Below are 9540 nucleotides of genomic sequence, written 5' to 3' on the forward strand. Positions count from 1 at the left end.
GAGAGAAGAAGGTGAGCTGAAACCTTTACCTTTATCCACACAATGTGGCATTCTGCACAGCAGTTTGTATTTATGTACCCACTGGCACCATTTCTGAAATCATGAGAGTTCTAGGATTTCACCAAGGCCCTGTGAATTCTGCTGGCAACTGGTAGGCAGTCCTTTGAATGAGGAATGTAACAGGAGAGAGACAGAAACATAGACCCCTTTTCATAGCATTTTCTTGGAGACTCACTTTCCAATCTCCACTTAGTCTTCTCTCATCCAGACCTTGTCCAAAGGACTGCTTTCCCATGGTTCAGCTGTGCCTTCGGGAAACGACCCCAGCAGTCATGAACCTGTTGATATCTATTGAAACACAGGTGTGTTTTCCTGCTCAGATGAGACTGGAAGAATCTTGCACATGGGCACTAGGCCCCGTGCCATCATGGAAACTTGGCGGGAGTGGGGGTGGGGAGGGAAGTCTGAGGTGTGTGGTCTTGTGCAAGTGCTCAGTGATGTTTACCACTGTTGCTAGGCAACTTGGAGTCTGTCAACTGCATCCATGTTTCTCAGATTCTGTGCTTCTTGGCAATTACTTTGATTTTCCCCATTTAATATTGCATCTAGGGCCCACGAAAAGTCTAAGGGTCAAGAAAAGGCATTTGAGGCATGTACCTTCAGCCATGAAGAAGATTCTGGGCCATGGGTTTAAGGAAAGGACACCCTTGGTCTTCTGCAGTGTCCCACGAAGGAACTTTGTGGACATTTTGCGTGATATGAAAAGCCTTTCTGTTCCAGATGAACCAAGATACAAACCTCTCATAAAGATTCACAAGGCCGCAAAGGAAGGGGATGTGGAGAGAACTGAGAGAATGATCAGGTTTGGGAAATACAGCGTGCATGACAGGGACAAGATGCAAAGTAATAGGGCCTGTGAGCTAGTAGCCAGGGGCAGGGAGGGATGAGGGCTCACAAGGAGGATATGCTATGTTCCCCATCGTGTCCAAGGACCATGGTGGGGGAACCACAAGAAGGAACTGCCTTCTCTGTGCGCTCTATCTCCTTATATTCAGTGCCTGCAAAGGCCCAGGCCTGCTTTCAGAATGAAAACTGAACCCATGTTTCAATTGCTTTCCAGTACCCCCATGATTTTTCCCTCTACAGCAATTTGTGCATGATTTACAATGAATTCATCTCACAAAATGAGTTCACCTGGCCTTCTGTCTTTAGTGAACTTGTCAAAAAGTCATGCTGCATGCACTGCAGAAACGTGCATTATGAGGAATTTCCTAAAACCTTTCAGCTTCATGCATAAGAACTATTGAGTTACACCTGAAAACCAACTTTATATATGGATGCTCCACCAATGTAATTTATTATATAATATATATTAGTTAATATATAACAGAGTATATGACATAATCTATAATATGTAATATTAAATGCACAATATACAGTGTATACTTATTCATTTATTTTTACTGAGGGCCATTATGTGGACTCTTTCAACCTGAAACAAAACAGCATCATGTCCTTCAGCTTTCCTTCTTAATTCCCCTCCTCTGTCTTCATTCAATTTATACACACTTTTTTCCCTATGACTTTCTCTCTTCTCCCTTACTCTTTTAGTGTGTGTGTTCAATAAACTTTATTTTACACATAATTATTTATTCATGTCAAACAAAACAAAGTCATAATCTGTTTTATTCACAGCCTTGTAACATGGTATAGCACTGATTCATCTCATTATTACAGGCCAAAATAATGTAGTAGTATATACATTAATAGTAATTCCACTCAGTAATAAAATCCAAGTAGTGTTATACATAGAAATTTTCTCTCCATCGATGACATAGACTATCGTTTTAATAGCAAGAGGGCTGTTAATATTTATCAGATTCTGACCTTTGAAATCTCATATTCATAATTTCAATGATCTCTTAAGTGTAAGTTTTGTTTTCAGAGATCTCCTTTGCCTTTTTTGTACAGCACTGGCAGCAGTACTATTGTTTTATATGTTCAAGTTGTGTGTCTTACACAAAAATTTGTGTTTTCTTTCACATATGTCATATTATATGTTATCATTTGGTGTTTATTTAGACCTTATATTTATGATTTGTAACACATATATTTGAAGAGAAATGAGTAAATTTTTGTGTTGGGAGGGATTGCAAGTGTTTATGTGTGTATGTACATTTTAGTGTATGTATGTGTGTTTGTCCATGCATGTCTGTGTGCGTGTGTGTATGTACATTTGTGTATATATGTGTGTTTTGTGTGTCTGTATGTATTTGTATGATGTGTGTAAGTATATATACATACACATATATATGTATGTGTATGTGAATTATGTAAGGAAGATCTGCCTTTATCAAGTGACAGTGAGGCACCATCTTATTGGCTAAGGGCCTGAAGAGAGCAAGTAAATTCTGTCTTTTGGAGCTGGTGCACTTTACTTCTCATGGACATCAGAACAGCAGGTCTCCAGATTGGGACTCTGGGATACTCTGGGACATTTATCATTTATCATGGGGACAAGCTACCCACCTCCAACTCTATTTTCTGACATTAAATGATGAAATGTCTTTGCCATTTGGGGATAGCAGGAGTGAAACCCCTAACCAATTCCTTCTCTTCTGTCCATCTTTGAATCATTATATGTTTTCCTTCGTTTTATTGGTTTGTTTTTTTGTAGAACTCTGACTCAGACAGATTCGTTGGCATCATAAATTGTCTTAGGGAAAACACTATGCTACTTTTGTAATTCTAATAATGTAGGTATTTGTAGTGAATTAGGTAATGACTGTTGGAATAGCCCCATCTCAGGTTTGCAATCAGTAAAGTCACCACCTTGATAGAAAATAGAAACTGATGGTTAGAAGATCTAGAATACATCATGAATCCTTAACCCAGTGACTCTAAGATTCTTTAGTACCTTGTTTGCAATATCTGTAACCGGTAGACTCTGGTCTTTCTTTAGAAGTATAGACAGGTACCCATATGGCAGCTAACAACTGTCCGTAACTACCAGTTTTAGGGGATCAAACAGCCTCTTCTGTCCTCCGTGGGAATTGCACTACATGAGTGCACTTACCTACATGCAGGCAATACATGCATACACATAAAATAAATACATAAATAAGAAATAAACAAATAAACAAACAAACAAATAAATAAATAAACTTAAACAGTGTATGCCCAAGCATCTTCTTTACAATAAGTCTTACTTTTTGGGAAACTGTCATTTTCTCCATGAACACACACTCTCTCTCAGACATTGGAAACCTCAGGTACCCATTGTGGAAAGCTAAGATTATGTGTTCTTTTTCTCTGTATGGACTATGGAGCCACTGGGACTGCGGGCCACTTAATAGTCTTACTGATCCGGCATAATAAGAGTGTACACACAAAGAAATGGCAGTACCAAAGTCTTGTTGTAAAAGGACCCTCCTGTTATTTTGTTCTTGCTTTCTTATAAATTCCTGAATTATTTTCTTTAGAAGCATCCTTTGAGAAACTGATCAGAATACTGAACTAACCATTTGCTATTTATACAGAATTGCACCAAGAAAGTGTGTAATGGCATCTGAAAAAAATTGCAAGCTTATTGATTCAATCAAACTTGGCAAACCTCTTTGATTTCTTGCTCATATTTCCTTTTCTGTTCTTTTTCCTCCTCTCCCTTCCCTCATCTGCTCCAACATCTCTTCTTCCTCCTCCTGTTTCTCCTTTTCCCCTACTTCCACCTATGATCCTCCTCCTCCTTTATGTTATCACTTATTATTTTATATTAATTTCTGTAAATTGTTATTTTTACTTATTTGATTCAACACCTTTCTCCTGTGCTTTTTACTCTTCCTGTATTTCTGAAGTGTTACTGAATTTCAGATTGTTCATTGGTGAATCATTTTGAGTGTTATTTTTTAAATGAATGTTTTTTAACTTGCATTAGTTTACTTATTTTTCAGTGTTTTAATTCAAAGCTCACCTTCTTCATTTCTTTTTAATATCTTTTTCAGACATATTGCAGTCTGATACCTGGAGAGAAAGTTCCTGATGCAAAATTATAAATTCTCAGTGTCTAGTATCAGTTTCTATTATGATCCATTTGTGTTTCTATGCCATTTTGTTTTGGGTACTGGTCTTGTTTCCTGCATAGCCACCAACTGCCCTCAACCTATGATGTTCCCCCTTTCACCTGGCTGTGCCCAAATGTGCTTGGAAATTTGCAAGGCCTTGTTTAAATGGTACCAAGCATTACAGGGTGGGACATAGGTTCTGGAAATTTGATCTTTTCTTAAAGAAAAACTGTGTGTGTGTGTGTGTGTGTGTGTGTGTGTGTGTGTGTGTGTGTGTGTCTGTCTGTCTGTCTGTCTGTCTGTGTCTGTGTCTCTGTGAGTGAATACCACATGCATGTGGGTTTCTGCAGAGGCAAGAAGAGGACATTTGATTCTTTTGAGTTGGAGTTACAGAAGATTGTGAGAACCTGATGTGGGTGCTTGACATTGAACTTAGGTCATCTGGAAGAGCAGCAAATGCTCTTAAACATTGAGTCATCTTTCCAGCCCTTAACAATGTTTTCTTGAATATGATGATTCACTATTCCCAAATTAGAGTTCTGTGTTGAAAACGTTGCATGAAAAATTTCACCTGTGTAAGTTGGACATGCTTTCCTCTACTGCTATGGTGACAGTAAGACAAAACTTGTAGTCAGTATATCTTGTATTCTAGGTATCAGAATATGTCATTAATTTTCACAGTGTGTTATTTGTTTTTCTGTTACTATGATAAACACAACAAACAAAAGCAATTTACAGAAAAAAAAATATTTATTTGGGCTTTGGTTCTAGAGAGCACGTCCATAATGGTGGGGAAGGCAGGGCAGCAGTTGGCTGGAGCAGGAAGCTGAAAGATCTCATTTTCAAATGCAAACACATATCAGGCAGCAAACTGGAAGTGGGGCAAGGCTCAGAACTCTCAAATCCAGCCCCCGGTGACATACTACCTCCAGCAAGTCACCTCCTAAAATTCCCCAAACAGTACCACTAACTTGAGAAATGATATTCAAATACCTGATCCTATGAGGTATATTTCTCATTCAAACTACCATATTCTACTCCCTGGCCCCTGTATGTTCATGGCTATATCATCATATAAAATGCATTTAGTCCAACTTGAAAAGTCCCTATAGTCTTTAACATTCTCAACACTGTTCAGAGCTTCACAATCTCTTTTGATACTCAAGACAATTTCTTGAGTATAACCCACTGTAAAAAAAAAAAAAAGGAAGAAAAGAAAATTACATTCTTCCAACATACCATGGCACAGAATGCATAGTCTCAATACAAAAGGAAGGAAGGGGGATACAGTGAGGAAATGTAAGACCAAAGCCAGCAAGGCAAACACCAATTCTTGTAGCTCCATGTCCTATGTCCTGGATTTTAGTTTCAAAGGACTTAGATGGCTCTGTCCCTCCAGCTTTTCTGCCTGTGGTATGCATCTCTCTCTTGGTCTGGTTCCACTTCATGTATGCAACTCTCCTTGGCAAGCATCTCATGGCATTGGCATCTCCAACATCTTAAGGTCTCCACTGTCACCAGGTTTTACTTTCACAACTTCACACATCAGCTTCTCACAGCCTTCTTGCTTCTTGGGACCTTCACGCAGAAATTCCCCTGCCATATGTAGCCTAGCCTCAGTGGTTCTCTGAAACCAAGGAGGAAGAGTCCATGACTCCTTCACTTTTGCACCTTTCATGTTTCTAAAGACTATATCATGTGGACAACACTGACAAGTTCTCTTGCCAGCTTGGGTAGACCCTCACCACTTTAACAATATTAGTAGCACCTTTTCTATGTTGAAGCAATTGCTTTCTAGGAGCAACAGACATGGTAGGCTTTCTCCTTTCATAAGATGGGAGCTTAGCTGGTGGGGTTCTTGCCCATTGTTCCAGTGCAGAGTGATGGGCTTCTCCTTAAAGGCACCAATCACATTACCAATTACAGTCTCTCCGCATATGCCTTGATTGTAATATTAGGCTTCTTAGTACTCTTGTTTTTTTTATTTATTTTAAAATTTTATTTATTATTTTCATTTCATGTGTATGAGTGTATTGCTTATGTAAGTGCATCCACATCATGCAATGCCAGCAGAGGTCAGAAGAGGCATCGAACTCCCATGGAACTAGAGTTACAGACCATTGTTAGCTACCATATGAGTGCTGGGAATTGAACCTAGGTCCTCTGCAAGAACAGCAAGTGTTCTTAAGTGCTGAGCCATCTCTCCAGCCCCTCGTTTTCTTTCTATCCTGAGTTTTATATTTCTTTCTGTCCCCTTTGTTCTTTTACATTTAAGAATTACATAATTATTTTAATTAATAACTATCAATAATCAATATTATGCTGTCTTAAAATTTTCTTTGTGAAAGGTCATTACTTTTTAACTTAGCCTCAGGAAGAAAAATTAAAGGGCAGCTAATGTTTACATTTACAGGAATAATTGAGGATTTTGAGATAATGCTCTATAATTTCATTATGTCATTTTTACAGGACTGCTCTGCATTTTGCCTGTGCCTATGGCTATGAACAGGTAGTGACTCTCCTGTTGTATAACAATTGCGAGATTGACGCTCTCAACAGGAACTTCGTGACACCTCTGATGAAGGTAGATTATAGTCATCCATTGCTGCATAAGATAGATAGGATTTAAATGCTTCTAATAGAAAATTTCCCCATCTACATGTAACTCCTTGGTGAACCCTATGTGTTGCTTATCTCGAATTCATTGGCTTGTAAATCTCATTTTTGATATAATACCCACAAGGCTGTACAAAGTTGGACATATGGATGTGTGACTACTCTGCTAAAACACGGCGCTGATCCAAACCATAAGGATAGTTATGGGAATAGTGGACTCCATTATGCCATCTCTGAAGACAACCAAACCCTTGCTGGAATGCTACTTAAATACTTAAATGCTGACATTGAACAACAGAACAAGGTACAGTTCACACTGCATTAATTCCAAAATATCTGAAATACACGTGTGGTCACAGTACCAAAGTAGCCAGAGCTATCTTCTTAGGTTAGAATGAAAAAAACTTTCTTATAACTTAATTGTTTGACAATGTGACCTCAAATATTTGTACTTTGAAAGAAGTATTAGTGTGTGATTTCTATGCTTTCAAGACAGATATTTGAGAAAGCACTGAATTTGTTAAAAAGTAAAACTTGTTTGAGGAAAATCACCTCTCCTTCATCTAGCAGCAATCAGTTGCCAACATTGCTGCAGATAAGACTGGGGTCTGATGTTAATTTTCCTAGTTCTATGCTAACACAAGGGATTCTATATAGGCTAACTAGAATTAGCGGATGGACTTGCACTGGAGAATGGTTGGGGACACTGACAACCTAGTGGGGCTTAGCAGGGATGACCAAGCATATGGGCTCCAGCAGGTGGGGCAGGGTATTGGGAGGGTGCCAGGGCAGATGGGGGTATAAAGATGATTACGATTGTTTGAGCTGTTCTGTATGAAATACACAAAAAATTCAATAAATTTAATTTTTTCCTTTTTATGTATTTTTCACTATGTTTCTTTTGTAAGGTAAAATAACTGAAAAGCAAAATATGTTTTACTAAAAAAATTTTAATGCTTAAACAAAATAATTTATAACAAATTTAAATCCTGTTCTTATTGACTTCAAGTAATGTATCTCTCAATGTTAAGACCAAAGACACAAAGAAGGAAGCAGAAGCCGCTCAGAAATACATAGGCCCATCTGGAAATTAGGCGAATATGCAAAGACTTACTGTTTTAAATTTGGGTTTGTGGGACTGAAGAGTTTGCTCAGTGGTTAAATGCACTGGCAGCTCTTGCAGAGGACCTGGGTTTGATTCCCGACATCCACATTGTGGCTAATGATTTTTGAATAACTCCAGTTCCAGGGAATCCAATGCCCAGTTCTGGCATTCATGAACATTGCTCACCTGCTTTTTCAGCTACAAAAATGCAGACAAAACAATCAATTAAAATAAAAATAAACTTGGAAACTGAAAACAAATAAGTAAAATATAAATTTATGTGTATTGATACAGTGCTTCTCAGTTTAGGTAGCAGAAATTCTTGGTGAAAGTTACAGAAATGCAGATAGATCAATTTTAGGAGAACTCTTGAGAAAATCAGGCTGGAATGAATAGGTGAAGATGTGGAAAAGCAGAGAAAAGATCAGAGAATATACTGGCATGGTTTCCTTTTTCAGACAAATAGTTACTGCTTACATATAAACTTAAATTCTGTTCTCAAATCTACAATGCCATAGATACTGAGTTTCATTTTTGTATATCCAAGTAAAGCTTTGGATTAGAGTTTTTTCCTCCCTATTATACTCCTAACCAGGAAAATTAAAAAAAAAAAAAGTTTTTAATGCAGAGTCCTTTTGCTTTTAGTCAAGCAACCAAATAATGAGGATCAGAAATAAGACTGAGGCCAGGCGTAGTGGCCCACACTTTTAATCCTACCACTTGGGTGGCAGAGGCAGGTGGATCTCTGTGAGATCAGTGCCAGCAAGGTCTACATAGAGTTCCAGGCCAACTATGGCTATAGGCAGACCTTGTTTCAAAAAGAAAAACAAACAAATAGAAAAAAAGAAATGAGATTGAAGATATACTCGGTGCTTCTGTATGCTCAACTATAACAATGCATCTTCAATGGCCTTAGGAGAGAGTTGGAAATCTATAACACAAGAATAGTTTCTCTGAAGAGTTTGAATCCTGTAAATCTAATTAGTCATGTGCAAAGACATTTACAAAAATATTTTCTTAAGATTCTCAAATAACTCATATATTACAAACACTAAATATGTTGCTAACAGGCCTACCTCTTCAGAGGGGGGAACGTTGGAGGGGAGGGAGTGGGCATGGATTTGATCAAAATGCCTTATATACATGTATGAAATTCTCAATAAAGTTTTTGTAAAAATTGAAAAAAAAATCCCACAAAATATGTCTATTCTCAGATCTGAAAATCATCAGACATCTTTAACAGATGTCATTTGACTACACACTATTTCTCTCAATGTGCCATTTCCAAGAATCATAACTAATTTCCATACTGTTTTCATGTTTGGTAAGAAAACGTAGTATTAGTGATCTGATTACTTTCATAGTAAATCTCTTTCATTCAAGACAGCAATAATTCACTACTTTTTAAAAATTATTTATTTAATAGCCACATGATTAGAATAAGCATTTCATTACAGTATTAACATATTCAATAACAATTTCCAGAGCAAAGATACATCTCATTCAAAAGTGGCTGTAAATTTTTAGGTTCACAGTTGAATTAATACAGTTATATAATATGGAACTCAATATAAACCCTATAAAGATATAAAATTTAATGTGGTTTTAACATTTAAAAAAGATCTCCAGATCTCCATTTCATTTTAAAATATACTGTTTTATACAAACTCATTTAAAAATATTTTATTATTTTTATTTTATGTGTATGAGAGTATTGCCTGCATGTATGTGAGTGCATGTGTGTCATGCAATGCCATG

General features: G+C 37.3%; 1 protein-coding gene across 1 annotated transcript; it reads left to right on the top strand.

Annotated features, from left to right (window-relative positions):
- The first annotated feature begins 665 nt into the window (after positions 1 to 665).
- On the top strand, positions 666 to 8675 carry LOC103741036 (putative ankyrin repeat domain-containing protein 20A5). The gene is made up of 4 exons (XM_008841729.2): positions 666 to 902; positions 6529 to 6645; positions 6805 to 6981; positions 8568 to 8675. The coding sequence occupies exons 1-4, from the start codon at positions 666 to 668 to the stop codon at positions 8673 to 8675; spliced, it is 639 nt and encodes a 212-aa protein (XP_008839951.2).
- The last annotated feature ends 865 nt before the right edge of the window (positions 8676 to 9540 follow it).

This window comes from Nannospalax galili, unplaced genomic scaffold (genome assembly GCF_000622305.1).
Source record: "Nannospalax galili isolate Female #2095 unplaced genomic scaffold, S.galili_v1.0 scaffold481, whole genome shotgun sequence".
Lineage (NCBI taxonomy): Eukaryota > Metazoa > Chordata > Mammalia > Rodentia > Spalacidae > Nannospalax > Nannospalax galili.

Bases quoted from the DNA above. Each gene is read 5' to 3' on its own strand.
- LOC103741036 (XM_008841729.2), top strand. From the start codon at position 666: ATGAAGAAGATTCTGGGCCATGGGTTTAAGGAAAGGACACCCTTGGTC. The intron at 903-6,528 runs AGTAATAGGGCC...TGTCATTTTTAC, and splicing joins ATGACAGGGACAAGATGCAA to AGGACTGCTCTGCATTTTGC. The intron at 6,982-8,567 runs GTACAGTTCACA...ATAGAGTTCCAG, and splicing joins ACATTGAACAACAGAACAAG to GCCAACTATGGCTATAGGCA.